At 45.1% G+C, this 19,350-nt stretch overlaps 1 protein-coding gene across 1 annotated transcript in view; it reads right to left on the reverse strand.

Moving 5' to 3' along the window:
- The window catches only part of LRP1B (LDL receptor related protein 1B), a 4,500,992-nt gene that overhangs the window by 856,823 nt on the left and 3,624,819 nt on the right, over positions 1-19,350 (reverse strand). Inside the window, exon 51 of the mRNA XM_069225083.1 lies at positions 16,292-16,411. Within this exon, the coding sequence (XP_069081184.1) occupies positions 16,292-16,411 (120 nt within the window). The remainder of the gene's footprint in view (positions 1-16,291; positions 16,412-19,350) is intronic.

A 19,350-nucleotide genomic window follows, 5' to 3' on the forward strand; every position in this document is an offset into this window, starting at 1 on the left:
TGGATCCCAGAAACCTAAACATTTCTGAAAAGTAGACAAAATTCTGAATTCAGCAAGGGGTAATTTGTGTAGATCCTACAAGGGTTTCCTACAGAAAATAACAACTTAAAAAAAATAATATTGAAATTGAGGTAAAAAAACAACAATTTTTCTCTACGTTTTACTCTGTAACTTTTTCCTGCAATGTCAGATTTCTGAAAGCAATATACCGTTACGTCTGCTGGACTCTTCTGGTTGCGGGGATATATAGGGCTTGTAGGTTCATCAAGAACCCTAGGTACCCAGAGCCAATAAATGAGCTGCACCCTGCAGTGGGTTTTCATTCTATACTGGGTATACAGCAAATCATTTGCTGAAATATAAAGAGTGAAAAATAGCTATCAAGAAAATCTTAGTATTTCCAAAATGGGCACAAGATAAGCTGTTTAGGAGCAGTGGTTATTTGCACATCTCTGAATTACGGGGTGCCCATACTAGCATCTGAATTACAGGGCATTTCTCAAATAGACGTCTTTTTTACACACTCTCTTATATTTGGAAGGAAAAAATGTAGAGAAAGACAAGGGGCAATAACACTTGTTTTGCTATTCTATGTTCGCCAAAGTCTCCCGATAAAAATGGTACCTCACTTGTGTGGGTAGGCCTAGCGCCTGCGACAGGAAATGCCCCAAAACACAACGTGGACACATCCCATTTTTTTACAGAAAACAGAGGTGTTTTTTGCAAAGTGCCTACCTGTAGATTTTGGCCTCTAGCTCAGCCGGCACCTAGGGAAACCTACCAAACCTGTGCATTTTTGAAAACTAGAGACCTAGGGAAATCCAAGATGGGGTGACTTGTGGGGCTCTGACCAGGTTCTGTTACCCAGAATCCTTTACAAACCTCAAAATTTGGCTAAAAAAACAAGTTTTCCTCACATTTCGGTGACAGAAAGTTCTGAAATCGGAGAGGAGCCTCAAATTTCCTTCCACCCAGCGATCCACCAAGTCTCCCAATAAAAATGATACCTCACTTGTGTGGGTAGGCCTAGTGCCCGCGACAGGAAATGCCCCAAAACACAACGTGGACACATCACATTTCTTGACAGAAAACAGAGGTGTTTTTTGCAAAGTGCCTACCTGTAAATTTTGGCTTCTAGCTCAGCCGGCACCTAGGGAAACCTACCAAACCTGTGCATTTTTTAAAACTAGAGACCTAGGGGAATCCAAGATGGGGTGACTTGTGGGGCTCTGACCAGGTTCTGTTATCCAGAATCCTTTGCAAACCTCAAACTTTGGCTAAAAAAACACATTTTCCTCATATTTCGGTGACAGAAAGTTCTGGAATCTGAGGGGCGCCACAAATTTCCTTCCACCCAGCGTTCCTCCAAGTCTCCCGATAAAAATGATACCTCACTTGTGTGGGTATGCCTAGCGCCCACAACAGGAAATGCCTCAAAACACAACGTGGACACATCCCATTTTTTGACAGAAAACAGAGGTGTTTTTTGCAAAGTGCCTACCTGTAGATTTTGGCCTCTAGCTCAGCGGCACCTAGGGAAACCTACCAAACCTGTGCATTTTTGAAAACTAGAGACCTAGGGGAATCCAAGATGGGGTGACTTGTGGGGCTCTGACCAGGTTCTGTTACCCAGAATCCTTTGCAAACCTCAACATTTGGCTAAAAAAACAAATTTTCCTCACATTTCGGTGACAGAAAGTTCTGGAGTCTGAGAGGAGCCACAAATTAACTTCCACCCAGCATTCCCGCAAGTCTCCCGATAAAAATGCTACCTCACTTGTGTGGGTAGGCCTAGCGCCCGCAACAGGAAATGCCCCAAAACACAACGTGGACTCATCACATTTTTGGACAGAAAACAGAGGTGTTTTTTGCAAAGTGCCTACCTGTAGATTTTGGCCTCTAGCTCTAGGGAAACCTACCAAACCTGTGCATTTTTGAAAACTAGAGACCTAGGGGAACCCAAGATGGGTGACTTGTGGGGCTCTGACCAGGTTCTGTTACCCAGAATCATTTGCAAACCTAAAAATTTGGCTACAAAAAAACATTTTCCTCACATTTCGGTGACAGAAACTTCGCGAATCTGAGAGGAGCCACACATTTCCTTCCACCCAGCGTTTCCCCAAGTCTCCCGATAAAAATGATACCTCACTACCTCACTTGTGTGGGTAGGCCTAGCACCCACGAAAGGAAATGGCCCAAAACACAACGTGGACACATCACATTTTTTCACAGAAAATAGAAGTGTTTTTTACAAAGTGCCTACCTGTGGATTTTGGCCTCTAGCTCAGCCAGCCCCAGGGGGGGGCGCAAAAATGGCCTAAAATAAATATGCCCCCCAACCCCCTTGGGGAGCGACCCTTGCCTACGGGGTTGCTCCCCCTGCGTGACATTGGCACAAAAAAAAGATCCCCGGTGCCTAGTTGTTTCTGCCCCCCTTGTGGGCAGATTGACCTAAAATCGGCCGATTTGCCCCCACGGGGGGCAGAAATGGTTTAAATACAATTTGCCCCCCAGGGGAGCGACTCTTGCCTAATGGGTCGCTCCCCATCTATAAAAAAACAAACAAACAAAAAAAACACGCACAAAATTTTTTGCCCTGGCACCTTCAGGTTTCTGCCCCCTGGGGGCAGATCGCCCTAATAAAAATAGGCCGATCTGCCGCCAGGGGGGGCAGAAATGGCCTAAAATAAATTTGCACCCCCAAGCCTCCCCCGGGAGCGACCCTTGCCTACGGGGACGCTCCCCTTGTGTGACATTGGCGCAAAAAAAGATCCCCGGTGCCTAGTGGTTTCCGCCCCCTTTTGGGGCAGATTGACCTAAAATCGGCCAATCTGCCCCCAAAGGCGGCAGAAATGGCCTAAATACAATTTGCCCCTCCAGGGGAGGGACCCTTGCCTAAGGGGTCGCTCACCATCTGTAAAACAACAACAAAAAAATCCCTGGTTCCTAGTGGTTTCTGCCCCCAAGGGGGGCAGATCTGCCTAATTAAAATAGGCCAATCTGCCCCCAAGGGGGGCAGAAATGGCCTAAATGTAATTTGCCCCCTAGGGGAGCGACTCTTGCCTAAGGGGTTGCTCCCTTATGCCAATTTCCAAATAAAAAAAAAACTCCCTGGTGTCTAGTGGTTTCTGTCCCCCTTGGGGGCAGATTGGCCTCATAAAAATAGGCCAATCTGCCCCCAAGGGGGGCAGAAATGGCCTAAATGTAATTTGCCCCCTAGGGGAGCGACCCTTGCCTAATGGGTCGCTCCCCACCTAAAAAAAAAATGCCCCCCTGGGAGCGACCCTTGCCCAAGGGGTCGCTCCCTTATGGCAATTTCCGTTTTCTAAATAAATCCTTGGTGTCTAGTGGGCGTTTCAAAAGCCGGATTGCTTTGCAATCCGGCTTTTGAAACGCTGAGAGAGACTTCAAAGGGAAGGAAATACATTTCCTTCCCTTTGAAGCCTCTCTCGGCCTCCTCCAAGTGATCGGAAGAGAAATGTTTTGCATTTCTCTTCCGAGCACGCTTGAAGCTGAGCTTCCAGCGCGAAGGAGGAGGCCTCTGTGACAATCAGCGCGTGATGCGCACTGACTTCACAGGGGAGGGGGGGTCGGGGTGGAAAGGGAAGGGATTCCCCTTCCCTCCACGACCGGGGGGTGTGGGTGGGGGACAAAGGGGGGAGCACTAGCGCTCCCCCCGGTTCCCGGGTGCATGACGAGGTGATCTTGTCCAAGGCACCCGGGAACCGGTGCCTTGGACGAGATCACCTCGTCCAAGGCACCGTAGGGGTTAAAGAGTTACAATACTGTTGACTGAAAAATTACAATCTAAACTGAATTCTTCAGAGCAGTCTGTTTCCAAAACTGCTGGATTAGAAAAGAGTTTATATGTTTGTCAGAACTGTAGGGTGATTTTGCAGGGTACTCTAAATGTTGAGGAGAGAATAGTTAATGAAGCTATGGGTAAAATAATTGATTTAATTTTGTTTCCAAACAGAAATGCGGTTAGACACTTAGGCCCTCATTCCGACCCTGGCGGTCAAAAACCGCCAGGGCCGGGGACGGCGGAAGCACCGCCAACAGGCTGGCGGTGCTTTCCTGCCCATTCTGACCGCGGCGGTAAAGCCGCAGTCAGAAAAACGGGTCCAGCGGTTTCCCGCCGGAGTTCCCCCGGCTGGGCGAATCCGCCATGGCGGCACTGCTTGGGAATCTGACCCCCTTCCCGCCAGCCTGTTTCTGGCGTTTTTTACTGCCAGGAACAGGATGGCAGGAACGGGTGTCTAGGGGCCCCTGGGGGCCCCTGCACTGCCCATGCCACTGGCATGGGCAGTGCAGGGGCCCCCTAACAGGGCCCCAGCCTGCTTTTCACTGTCTGCTATGCAGACAGTGAAAAGCTCGACAGGTGCAACTGCACCCGTCGCACACCTGCAACACCGCCGGCTCCATTTGGAGCCGGCTTCAGTGTTGCAGGCCTCTTTCCCGCTGGGCCGGCGGGCGCTACCTTGGGTAGCGCCTGCCGGCCCAGCGGGAAAGTTGGAATAGCACCAGCGGTCTTTTGACCACGGTGCGGCCAAATGGCGGTTCCCGCCATGCGGGCGGCAACCGCTGCCCGCCAGGGTCAGAATTACCCCCTTAGTGCTTAAATTTGGATGAACTTGAAGGGTGTGAAATAGAGAGCTAGGTCTGTTGCACATTTCCTGATTGTAAAATGCCAAAGTAGTTCTCACTTCACTATTCTCCTTATCTCCTCTGGTTCATTCAATCAAACAGAATGGTTAGCTTGTTAGAATGCTTGTGCAGTGATAGAACAAAAACATATTCTGTATCTTGTGTTAGAGATCATACAGATCTGTGTACTGGTTCTGTGTGCTTCACTCAAAACACTAAAGAAGATGCATAAGAGTTCTTGATGGTCCTACTTGGTATCTTAGAAGAAGAGATGGTACCCATTGATGAGCTATTTGGACCGAGTTAATCACTACAGCATGATTTAAAAAATTGTTCCTTTTCTTCAAAAACAGAATTAGATGCAGAATAATTTATCTACTTAACTCTACCATACTGTAAAACTGTCAATTTTGAGAAAATGTTGAGTTATGAATCACAGAATAATACATGCACAAAATGTAAGTCAGATCTCCCATCAACTTTGAACATAAGAAGGACTGGTAACTATGTCTTAATTCTACAGCTATGCAATGCAGATGAAACTAAGCTGGAAACTCAAATTGTTAATTTTAAAGGTGGACAATCTCTATTTCTGGTAAAACATATTCCTGTTTGGCTATTATTTTTCATGAAGGAGTAAATGATACATCCGGGCCCTACACCATCTAAAAAATAGAACTGGATGGACAGAGTGTAATAATTGCAACCTTTCATTCAACCAACGATTACCCTATAAACTACCAAATTCTTACCTTTTCTCTCTTCAACCAAAATTCTAAGGAGGTTTACTACTGAAAAATTTAAATTGTACAATTCTGGGACTTCTAAAACAACAAGTTAAGACATCATACAGCCTACCAAGGCTTCATAACAGATTGTAAATCTTGAAATGTTCTTAAGCTTGAAGAAAACAACAGAGATAGCACTAAATTGAAAACACAGATCACAAACTACAATTCAGGACAAAGATCAATGGCGATGTCTTTATTTGCCTTTTCACCTACCACTATCATTTGTATACATTACTTATATTTTAAAACTATAATAAAAATTATATTATTTAACAAGTATAGGTAAAAGAATTAGGTAAATATTTGTAATGAATGTGATTTATAGTCATTTTAATTTGAAATAAAGGTTCTATGTACTGAGGGGTTTTCTTACAGTCCAGATGACTGTCCCCATCACTGTTTAGAGATGAGTATCTATACACATTTCATTTATAATGTAAAAGTATCGAAGCTGAGAACAGCAAAGGAAGGAAATACAAGATTATTAAATAATATGTATAATCGCTATACAATGATGTGAATTTCTTGTGTTTTTTTTACTAACAATTGCCTTTTTTTACTACAGATTATGAACCTTTGATAGAGAAATGTATGATATGAAACTTTAACTACTGTTTATATTTTCTCTCTTTCTACACAGATTAAATGACTATTTTGCAGTAATGTAGGTAACGAATTGCATCTTTTTTCAATCATACAACATCCATACATATACTTTCTAAACATATTTAATTACACTAAAACAACAATACACACTAACGAAAACACCCCTTGGCATACACATGTGCATACACTAACACACCCAAAGACACATACATGCACACACTAGAACACCATGGCACACACTCATGCATACACTAACACATCCGAGTGCACACTAATGCATAGACTAACACACCCCGGCACATAATCATTCACACTATGAGAAACCCAAGCACACACTGATAGATAGGCTAATACAGCCAGCCACTCACTGATGCATAAACGGAGATACCCAGGGACACACTAATGCATACACTGACACACCCAGGCACACACTGACACACCCAAGAACACAATAATGTATACACCAATGCATCCAGGCACACATGAATGCACACACCGACACACCTAGGTACACACTGATACATACATTGACACACCCAGGCACACACTGATGTGTAGACAGACACACTCAGGCACACACTAATGCACACACTGACATACCCAAACACACACTGATGTATACACAGACACACCGAGGCACACACTGATATGTACTCTGACACACCCAGGTACACACTGATGCATACACTGACACAAACAGGCACACACTGATGCATGTACAGACACTCCCAAGCACACACTGATGCATACACTGACAACTCAGTCACAAAGTGGTGCAGAGTTCTGCACACACCAACATACCCAGACACACACTGATGCACACACTGACATACTGACATAACGAAACACACACAAATGCATACACTGACACAGCTAGGTTTACAGAAATGCATACACAGAGACACCAAGGCACATACTGGCACATACTGAAAATCCAAAAAACACACTGATACACACACAGACACACCCGAGCACACACTGATACATACAGTGACCTACCCAGGCACACACTGATGCATACACAGAGACACCCAGGCAGACACTGATACATACACAGAGACACCAAGGCACACACTGATTCACACACTGACACAACCAGGCCGACACTGATGCATACATTGATACATACAGATACACTCTGCTGCATACACAGGGACAGCCAGACACACACCGATTCAAACAGTGACACAACCAGGCAGACACTGTTGCATACATTCACACACCCAGGCACTCACTGATGTATACACTAACACATCCTGGAACATACTGATGTATACACTGACACACCCAGGTTTACACTGATGCATACACATAGACACCTAGGTACACACTTATTCAAACACTGACAAACTCAGCCACAAACTGATGTATGCACTGACACACCCAAGCACATACTAATGCACACACTGACACAGCAGGCACACACTGATGCATATAACACACTCAGGCACACAGTGATGCACACAGTGACACATCCAGGGATACAGTGATGCACACACTGATACATCCAGGCACACATTGATGTATACACAGAAACGTATGCCTTCAGTAACGCACCCAAACATACTGTAGTACACTCCATCACATACAGTAACAAAAAAAACACAGACAAAGCTTATTTGAGTGAACGGAATGGTTCTAACAAGAACCTTTTTTACTTTGAATGTTTTTTTAATAATGTGTTATTTTGATGTTTTTGTTCTTTCAAGGAAATCCGGCACTCAAACAAATGAGTCCAACAAGAAACAAATAAGCAACGTGCATCACTGTGTAAACATAATAAACATTGTTTCAAAATTGTAAACAAAGAAAAAACTAGCAACGGTGGTTGCGAATAGAAGCAAAAAACTCTTTAACAGTGAAGACTTTCACACAAAGGAGGACATGGCAATTTGCAAAGTAAGTTACTGTGCTTCCCAATTCCAGGCAAACAGATGGTACACTAATAATGGATGATGACTGTCCTTCAGAACCTCTGCAACTTGAAGGGCTTTCTCCAACTGCCGTGTCTCTCATCACCCTGGTATACCAGCCCTGAAAGACTCTCTCCTGGATGGTTCAGAGGTGCTTCCACTTACAGCGAGTTCCATGGTATTACTTTTTTGTAGTTTCACAAGACAGTTGTTGGGCACAAATGTTACAAGTGACAAATTCTCTCCTTCAGCAATCGTGCAATACTTCCCCACTTTACTCTCCTTCTTCCCAAGGGATGTCTCTTGTTCCTCCTCCATTGTGGGATCTTCTCAGTGTTACTGCTTTGAAGAACCACTGGTCATTTAAAAAAATAAACAACACCACAGAGCTAATCCTACACAGACACTAGATCTTACTGCTGTCTGCACAGAGTTCAATCGAGAAATGTCTAGTGTAGGGTGTGGCTACAACCGTTATAGTGTGTGGTCCAAATGAAGTCAATGAAATGCATTTGCCGTCCTAATTGGAAAGGATATGCCCAGATGTGGGTCTCATGCTCACTATGCTACCAGATTCAAGCTAGCTTGGCTGATGATGGATTATACCCCAAAATCGGTCCCAGGATGCTTGTTTCTGGTCCAGGGAGGACCTGGCCTGGCAGTTCAGGCTGGACTGTTCCCATGGGGAGCACGGTCAAGACTGATTTGCATATGGCTGGGTCCAAACCGGAATGGCATTGTGAGCAAAAAAACTGATGTATTAAACCTAGATCTGTGACTGGGGGTGAATGTTTGATTGTTCTACTGATCTGCATTCCATCCATCATCTGTTGTTTTTTCATTTGTCGCCCTCAGTGGGAAGCGTATGCTGAGACATGGGTGCCATGCTCACTATGCCACCAGATTCAAGCTAGCATGGCTGGTGAGGGGTGATACCTCAAAACCAGTCCCAGGATGCTTGTTTCTGGTCCAAGAAGGACCTGGCCTAGCAGTTCAAGCTGGACTGTTCCCATGGGGAGCAAGGTCAAGACTGATTTGCATAGAGCTGGGTCCAAACTGGAATGACATGGCAAGCAAAAAAAACTGATGGATTAAACCCAGATCAGTGACTTGGGTGAATGTTTAATTTGTTCTGCATTCTGTCCATCATCTTTTGCTTTTGCACTTTTGGAAAGTGGGAATTTTCTTGCTTAACCATTCTATGCTTCTGCCGTCTGCTGAATACACGTCTGGGTCAGGATTACTGTTAGGCTATTTGTGCATTCACTCTAGGCAGTCACACAAAGGGAGCTAGGGTCTGCCCTACATATCCTGATGGTCTATCCCAGGCTGATGGATCTTCCTGAGCTAGAGAAACTAACAGCTGAATAGGACTGTGCCTGTCCTCACACAACCCCTTTGAGTATGTCTAGGCCCTGGGCAGGGAAAGGCAGGGTATTGTGCAATACAAATACTTCTCTTTTAAGTTTACCTACTTTAAAGACAGAAATGGGTATAAGTACTGGACCTCTGACACCACATATTTACAATCCTTCTGGACTGAGGAAATTCTACCAGGAAGAAGAACTGGATGCAGTAGGAGGGACTGCCAACACTCTGCCTGTTGCTTTGTTGTGCTGATCTGCTGCTTGCTGCTTCTGTCCTGGAAGTAAAAGTACTGGGCTTGGCTTTCTTCATCCTGCTTCCAAAGGTTTTCCAAAGGCTTGGACTGAGCTTGCCTCCTGTTAAGAAGTCTCAGGGACATCAACAATTTCACCTGCCAGTGCCTGGGCTCTCTAACTCAGAGTCCTGACTTGCTAAGTGGTGCCAAATCTGGTTCCTGGGCCTTTGAGAGTGAGTTAGGGTGCAACATGGAAGAAACTAGTGCATCAACTTCCAAAATGACTTAGGAATCTGAAGCGCTCTCTGACCCAACAACACTGCCTGCACTGGAGCTGTGGTCCCCACTGAGTTCAACAATCACAACTTACAACACAGGCCAGTGCCATCGCAGCACCTTTGAAGTCCTGCCACAGTGTGAGTCCAGACACCGATGACTGTGACACCCGACTACGACTCCGCAGAAGCACCCTTGGCCCTGTGTTGTGATCACAACACTGCAAAGTCAATGCCTTGCATCTTGACTTGCTGGATTCATTGAATGCATCATGTTGTAAGATATTGATGCCTCGCAGTCAACGTCGCATCACCTCCTCTGCAGCCATAAGAAACCAACACCTTACCTCCTCTGCCTAGCAGTAAGGAATCAATGCCTATCCTCCTCGGTATCAGTAAGAAACCGACGCCGCTCCAGCTCCAGCAATGCCTCACCTCCCTGACTTCATGCAATGTCTTTGTTTCCTTATTGTTTTCCAAGATAGTGTAACCAGGGTCTTCATGACTCCGTAGCTGGGTGTGCTCCTTGTCGGGTGGTGCCACACTGTTGGAAGTGACTCTGTTAAGTTTGTTGTTATAGCCCCAGTTGCAGCATTTGTGTTTCTAAGTGCTATACTACAGTTCAACTTTGAAAATGTGTATTTTTACTTGTGTATGCTGGATGTTTGTCATTTTAGTCTTGTTTCACTCAGTTAAATATTGGCTATGTTTCTAAACTGGCGTGAAGTACTTGTGTGGGGGTATTCACTGTGCTACTGTGTGTGTGTGTGTGTACAAATGCATTATACATTGCCTCTGAGATAAGCCAAACTGCTTGAGCCAAGCTACCATGGGGATGAGCAGGGGTTATCTTAGCTGTATAACACCCTTACCCTGACTAGAGTGAGGGTCCCTACTTGGACAGGGTGCCAACTCTAATGCTAAATTCTGGCCAAATTCCACCAATCTCCTCATTGTGGAGTTTTTCTCACACAATGCTTCTAGAATATGTGAGCTGGTGAGTCCTAGTGAGATTTGGCAGCCCCCTAGCGTGATTTCTTATATAAAGCAGTTGGCCACCATTCATGAGTGGTCCTGATCAGGGGCTGCCATTTGAGAAGATTTGGTGCCGCTTCAGTAGGTTTTCTACTTGAGTGGAAGCAAAATCCACTTGAATAGCTGTGCGCTCTTTCGCAACACATGGTTCTTTCATGCTGATTTTCAGCGCTGCTCACACTACTGGCACTAACAAGTATCTTCTAAACCTAACTTATAGAGGATACTCCTTACCATTATTTTAATAAGTTATAGCAGTTATTTACAAGCAAGTGTTGTCCACATCTATCTATCTATCTATCTATCTATCTATCTATCTATCTATCTATCTATCTATCTATCTATCTATCTATCTATCTATCTATCTATCTATCATGAACAAGGATTTGGCCAAAAAGCTAACTCATAGAAATGTATATGGTACAGTTAGAGTTCTACTAACTATACTATATATGCTATACACTATAAAATTAGGATGAGGGTCCATTGCTGACTCCTGGGGACCAACACCTACCTGGGGCTAAATTCAAATATTGGAGGGGGGCTAGTAATGGCCCTGGGAACCGCCACACCGCAGGGCCAGCTCCTCATAAGTCCTGGGGTGGCCACCCTAGGGACATGTCTGTTTGCTCTGACTTGGTGGGAGCTTTGGCACCTGCAGCCAAGTCAGAGAAAATACTCCGCTCACAGCAACTGTATAGTAATTAAAATAGATTTACAATAAAAAAAACATAGAAATTCACTGAAAATCCCAAAGGTTACAGGGGTGTTATAGTAAGGAAGCAAAATATAAAACCATAGAAAGTCACTGAAAAAAACAAGGCCTAGATTTAAGAGTGGGTGGACTGGTTTTCTGGCTGTTTGTGGGCCTGCTTTATTGTCTGGTGGGTTGGTTTGTTCAGTTAATGTCCATGAAATTACCAAATCTATTGCCTGCAGCAAGGACAAACATATTTCCCACATACATTACAAAACACCTCTATGAAGTGTCTTTACACGTTCAAAATGACCCAATTTGCAAATGTGAGACACAGTTTTAGCTATCTGATTTGCTATTAGGGGCTACTTTTTTTTGGTGACCAGACCTATTTTAAGAGCCAGTCCGACCCTGAGCTTTGGAGGTGTACTTGCTATTACAAAAAAGATAATACAGATAGTGATGGCACATATGTATCACCAGCGTTGTCATCAGTGGGTGTTCCATCATTTGCATGGGGGTGTGGCCCCATGAAAATGAGGGAATCTTTTTTCCTCCACACTCATACCATAATATATACACACGGGCAAAGATTCTCTAATGTGATGCACTGACAGTCTGCCACGAAAAGCTGGCGCACTGTCAGTGCGCCCCCCCAATATCACTCATAGCACCCACCTGCAAGGGGATCTCTCATCCCTCTTAAAAGTGCAGGCACGTGCTGCCTGCAAAGTGAAACACAGAGCAGCTGCTTAAAAGTCATTCTGTATTTCACTTGAATGCACTGCCCCCAGTGCAGCGCTAGTTTGCAGTTACTCTGAGGGCAGAACATTCACAGTACCATGACTCACTCGCCTTGTTTGTGTAGTGCACTCCTTTGAGCCCTAACACAAACTAGAAAATTGTGCTGTATTCATAACATAGCTCCAGGTGTCTAGATTTGGTTTCCGTCCCAACCTCCCCCCCCCCCCCCGGGACGAACAAACTGTACAACCTTTACCCTCCATTTTTAATTAAGACTATGGGGGTCATTCTGACCCCGCCTGGAGGGAACCGCCAGAATACCGTTGCACGGTCAAAAGACCGCCGCAGGTATTCTGGGTTTCCCACTGGGCTGGCGGGCGACCGCCAAAAGGCTGCCCGCCAGCCCAGTGGGAAACACCCCTCCATGAGGATGCCGGCTCCGAATCGAGCCGGCGGAGTGGAGGATGTGCGACGGGTGCAGTTGCACCCGTCGCAAATTTCAGTGTCTGCTGAGCAGACACTGAAATTCAAAGTGGGGCCCTCTTACAGGGGCCCCTGCAGTGCCCATGCCATTGGCATGGGCACTGCAGGGGCCCCCAGGGGCCCCACGACACCCCTCACCGCCATCCTGTTCCTGGCAGGCGGAACTGCCAGGAACAGGATGGCGGTGAGGGGGTCGGAATCCCCATGGCGGCGCAGCAAGCTGCGTCGCCATGGCGGATTCCCATGGTCAGCGGAAAGTCGGCGGTACACCGCCGGCTTTCCGCTTCTGGCCGCGGCTGTACCGCCGCAGTCAGAATGCCCGGCGGAGCACCGCCAGCCTGTTGGCGGTGCTACTGCCGACCCCGGCCCCGGCGGTCCTTGACCGCCGGGGTCAGAATGACCCCCTATATGTGCCCACTGGTGGGGCAGCAGTCCAGTGCCAGGAAAGGGCATTCCATGTCAGACACATTTAATACATTTTATTTAAAAAATAAGCTGGTCTCGACTGATCACGTCAAGTGATGCTCAATGACTCTCTCTCTAATATGCCTCCACAGAGGGAGAATCACTCTCTCTCTAATATGCCTCCACAGAGGGAGAATCACTGTTCCAGCACTGGGGTGACTGCATCCATGTGCCAGTAAAGCTGCCCTCTCACAATTAATGAAAAAAAATCTAGTTGTGTGGTTGTGCATTCTGACCCAGTGGGTTCGGCTGAAGAGAAACAGCCTAATATATAAAAAAAATGCTTTGTGTACCACTGGGATGTGTTGATTGTGCTAAGAAAGACTCACGCCCTGAAAATGGGAGTCTGGTAAAATATTTGGATTAGTCGAGCCAACACATTCCTTTTCTACATTGTTTCACTTGTGATGTAGGGAACATTCAGTTAAGGGGAATGTAGATCTGAATTAAATCCCCCAATTTGCTGCACCAAAGAGGTAGAAACTTTGGGGGTCATTCTGGCCGGGGTCGGCGGGAGCACCGCCAACAGGCTGGCGGTGCTCCGCCGGGCATTCTGACCGCGGCGGTACAGCCGCGGCCAGAAGCGGAAAGCCGGCGGTGTACCGCGACTTTCCGCTGCCCATGGGAATCCGCCATGGCGGCGCAGCTTGCTGCGCCGCCATGGGGATTCCGACCCCCTCACCGCCATCCTGTTCCTGGCGGTTCCGCCCGCCAGGAACAGGATGGCGGTGAGGGGTGTCGTGGGGCCCCTGGGGGCCCCTGCAGTGCCCATGCCAATGGCATGGGCACTGCAGGGGCCCCCGTGAGAGGGCCCCACTTTGAATTTCAGTGTCTGCTCAGCAGACACTGAAATTCGCGACGGGTGCTACTGCACCCGTCGCACATCCTTCACTCCGCCGGCTCCATTCGGAGCCGGCATCCTCATGGAGGGGTGTTTCCCACTGGGCTGGCGGGCAGCCTTTTGGCGGTCGCCCGCCAGCCCAGTGGGAAACCCAGAATAGCCGCTGCGGTCTTTTGACTGCGCAGCGGTATTCTGGCGGTTCCCTCCAGGCGGGCGGCTCCCGCCGCCCGCCGGGGTCAGAATGACCCCCTTTGTGTGGTGACACGTTGCAAGTTGTACTGAAATGCTGTGGTGGGGCAACCTTGAACCCAATTGACTTTTTCAATTTTTTCCTGATATGAAATCAAGAGGCTGGCATCCTGAGATGAGTGAGGCTTGCTCTGTTCTTCATTTCTTGGGGAAAAGTAGTGGCCAATTAACTTATCCACTCTCCAATTGAAGAAACATCTGATAAAGTTTGTTTGTATGGAGTGAAGCCTCTGTCAAGTTTCAGCCTTCTCAATACCTTCCATCCAGTAGTGCTTTACGTTATATACCCATAATCTTCCCCAAGAGGTTCGAGAATCCTGGTTCCAGGGGTGTTTAGCCCCCTGTAATGAATGAACTGAGCTCCAGCTATTCATATTATTAAGAAATATGGTGTCTAGTTTTTTGTTCACTCCATGGATGGTTAGATTGGGAGGAAACACTCTATTCTGACAAACTGAGGGGCTTATTTGCAAGCCCCTTGCTCCATCAGAGAGTCACTTTTTATACGGTAAAAAGTGAAGCACAGTTGATACGAGGAGCTTGTAAATAAGCCCCTGAGTGCTGAAGTGGGGGTTGCAGACAGATGCTAGGAAGATATAACCAACCCCAGACATCTAATTTAAAAACACTAGTTTTTGTTGTGATGTGATCTAGTGATGTTGTTTAGTAGGGCCAAAAGAATGGTTGAAGAAAACTCCCTTGCTTCAACGTCTTTGAGAACTGGGCAACAAGTGTGAACTTTCAAACCTGGATTTTCTAAGAAGGGCATAGTAGGATATGTAATGTATACAACAAAAGTCATGTATCACCCAATGTTATTTACTTGTGAGCACATCCCAGTCTATCATAGGACTTGAGTCCCCAGCACACTTTGTCACTGGAATCAAGCTATAACTGGCTGATGAGCCCTAACTAGGTCATAACTGATACAAAATGGTGTTCTGGTTCAAGGAGGACCTGGTGTTGCAGTTCAAGCTCTACCGTTCCCACTGGAGCAGGTTAATGGCTGATTTTCATATGTCTGGGTCCAAGCTGAGCTGGAATGGTGAGCCAAAAAAATGATAGACAGTGACTGGGATTAATTCAAGAATTCCATTCATCCCTTTTTGTATACTTTAGTCTGGAATGTAGGCATCAATTCACCGCTGAGCAATAAGACAATGTGTTTCTTTTTTTTTTTTTTTTTTTAGGTGTGCATTTATTTTCTTTAATAAGTCAAACTTTGGTTCATGTGTTTCATCTCACAAAATGGAAATTCCAACTCTCGACTTCCCATTAAACTTATATCTTTCAGATGAGCATAAAAGAGCTCAGCAACACAAAGAAATGTTTTGTCAACAGAAAAACAAAATAATGAATTGAGTACTCTGAGAAGCCTTAGGCCCTTCCATCTAATGCAACACTTTTGAGTCAAGGGAAATCATGTGTATGTAACGGTAATGGCTGGGGCCGCGTAATGGGTGGAAAATGGGAAAGAAACAGCAAAGAGGTGTCCAGGTTTGCTAAGAGCTGTTTGTTTTGTAGTGTTTTTCTGCGGGCCTAGAAAGTAACATTCAACCGCAAAAGGAATAAACCTGATGTGAAATAGGCAGACCATGCCCCAAGATAGTGATACAACGTGAGAACCAGAAAGCTAATTAAAAAGGTCCAGGCAATGTTCATAGAAACACACATTTTTATTCTTCAGACTGTGCTCTAAATAGTCTTGGATTCATTTCTAATGTCACACGACAGTGATGTCTAACACAATGCCCCTGGCATTTATTAGAAATCTATATTTACTCTTTTTTGCCACAAATGCATGTCTTGAGTTTTCTTTATTCAAGAAGATGAAAAGTCCGCCTTTTTGTGATAATGTAATTGGTCCTGCCCGCCTCCGTGAACTCAATACTGTAGATAAATACATATTGCATAGCTTGTAATTTGGAAAGATTCGGTCACTTACCACAAAGAGTCTCACTCTCGTCAGATCCGTCTCCACAATCATCGTGGCCATCGCACAGCCACTGTTTGGAAATGCATTTATTTTTGGAGCAAACGAACTGAGTCCAGGAGCAGGATGTGTCTGAAATGCAGGGAAACATGACTGAAGGAATATCAAATTACTGAGAAGAACATCTGCATGCAGTGGCCATTAAGGAAGCGAGAAGTAAACACAGATACACCTGGAAAAAGTTGTGGTAAATGCATTTGTGTACTTTATGCGATTCTCAATCAAGTATTGTATTTGTATAGGGATTTACGAATCCAGGAAATAAGTGTAGAATGAGCTGATTCAACATTCTCAGCTGCTTCCTTTGGAACTGAGGAATCAGGAGCAACTCAGAGCATTGTCTCAACATCCTGTGATTTGGGCAAATTACTTATGGCCTCATTTAGATATTGGCCGATGAGTTACTCCATCACAATCTATCTATCTATCTATCTATCTATCTATCTATCTATCTATCTATCTATCTATCTATCTATCTATCTATCTATCTATCTATCTATCTATCTATCACACCATAATATTGCATTATGAGGAGCACCATATGTGTGTGTGTGCACAGATATATATATATAAACAAAGGTAACAGGAACATTATAGTTAGGCTCACATTTTAAACATACTAAACCATGGAAATGCATCTGTTATTGTTAGAATTCTCTCAAATACCATTAACTCGTGCCCTAAGGTAACTATAACTCGCTCCCCCACCATGCACAGCTTTCTGCTAAATAATTTTACTGCAAATGTCACATTGATATTATCAATGAGGTTATCAAAGATGTCATGAGTGATGTATTATGTGGCGTAGCTAGCAGTGCATGGTGAGAGCGTGAGTTATAGTCACCTTAGGGCATGACTTATACTTACTTGAGAGAAATCTAACTATAACTTATTAATTTGAATGGTTTGGTACCTTTAAAATGTGAGCCTATCTATAACTCCCTTGTAACCTTTGGTTATTTTAAATGAATTTCTATGTTTTTTTAATTCTCTTTCCTAACTGTAACATCCCTGTGACCTTTGTTTTTTTCAGTGAATTTCAGTATTTTTTTTTTTAACATAAAGTAATTTTAATTTCAGTATGTTAATCAAACCATCACTGTGCACGGCCTTTGGTCATGCACGGCGGCGGATGGCCGCAGAGCCTGGCCTGCAGCCAGGACCTGAGGCCAACTCTTATAACAACCCAACTCTGTGCTGTGCATGGGGTTTTGGCCGCAGGGCCTGACCTGCAGTCAGGCTCTGTGGCCAACCCCTATAACCACGCAACCCTGCGAACGGCCTTTGGCCATATGCAGCAGGAGTTGGCTCATCTTGACCTAGGGGACCCCATCCCCGGGGCCAGGCTTAATTATTTATATTTTTTTGGAAAAGGGGCTGCCTGGCATCTCTCCCTTGGTTAATCTTGGCCCTGGGACACCATCCCCCTGGGTCCGGTCAGGTGACCTGGGTGACCCCCAGTGAAAATGTTGGGGACCCCAGAGGGAGCCTGAAGGCCCCTGTGGTCCCAGCTGGCCCCCCTCCTCCTGTGGGAGCCAGCATTGCTGTCACAGTGAGGGAGCTGTTAAAGCAGTTCCCTCCATGTGAGAGCAATGTTTTCTCTGTTTCCCTGCCTGCATCTCTGTAGGCAGTGAAACAGAGGAAACCACCGCTCGCACAAAGTGAGCGCTGTTTGGCAAGAGTAGTGTTTGCTGTGACTTGATGGGAGCTGGCAATTCCACCCAAGTCACCGCAAACAGCTATGTCCCAGGGGTAGGCAGCACAGGACATAGCAGGAGCTGGCCTTGGGTGGTGGCAGTCCCAAGTAACTTTAATGGCTCCCTGAGGAGGGCCACGCAATCCTCCTCCAATGAAAATATGCCTTAGGAGGTGATGATCCCCGGGGTCTATTGGTCCAAGTCGGACCCCCAATCTCTTTCTAAATTAGCCCCAAGAACTACCTTCCTGCCAAATCTGGGGTAATTCCTTTCAGCAGTTTTGGCTGTAGGCGTGTCTAAAGACCCTATAAAAATGAATGGAGAAAACATGTTTCGGGATCCTTCTGTTTTCTCAGCCCGCCTTGAAGGATCACTCAGAAACCTTCAAAACAGCAGCTGAACTGCCAAAGTATAGGTTTTGAAAGATTTGTGGAAATTCCTCAAGCAGTCTCAAAATTATTGGCAAAACAAAAACATTTCCTTCTATGTCCTAACTATAACTACCTACTGGTGACTGTCCCTACATGTTTTATTTTTATTCATTTTTCAGGGCACTAACTGAGTCCTCAAGTCCTAAAATGATTGCTGCAACATCTTTGTGGATGTCTTGGAAACCAATCATATCTTATCTTTAGATCTGTTTGGTCCACAGACCCACAGCAAGCTGAAATATAAATACATAGTAAACCCTAATTACTCAAAAACTACTGAACAGATTTACATCAAATCATAAAAAGCATTCTTTCTCAATCGCTGCAAAATTTGGTGTAATTACATTTAGCCATTTTGACTGTAGCTGTGTCTCATTTTTTCCCATGGAAAATTGCATATGGGATAACACATTTTTTTACACTAAATGACAGATTAACCCAAATTTATTTCCTGGAAGTAGCAGATATGGATGAAACCTTTTTTGGACAGTTTCTTGATGATTCGTCAAATGGCTCCAAAATTATAAGAAAACCCCAAAATCATTTCCCTATGGAACTGTGCTCTGAACTATAACTACCAAGTTACCAGCCTTGATTTATGAAATGATAAAGCTCAAATGAGTCATGATCCCCTTTCCCTTAGTGCAATCAGATAGGAAACACTCTAATTTTCAAATAGAATAGAACTAACCTTGTGCCTGTGAGAGAATCAGTTGGATTTACTTGTTATGTTGATAATTTAACACATTTTATCATTTATCACAGCTCAGGAAGAACTCTATTTCCTGTTTCTCAGAGTGAACATTTTATTTATTGAGAATCCAGTAGCCTAGATCAACCTTGGGGAATTGCTCAATTTTTAAGACAGTTTCCTGCTGCTACT

This window comes from Pleurodeles waltl, chromosome 3_1 (genome assembly GCF_031143425.1).
Source record: "Pleurodeles waltl isolate 20211129_DDA chromosome 3_1, aPleWal1.hap1.20221129, whole genome shotgun sequence".
NCBI classification, from domain to species: domain Eukaryota; kingdom Metazoa; phylum Chordata; class Amphibia; order Caudata; family Salamandridae; genus Pleurodeles; species Pleurodeles waltl.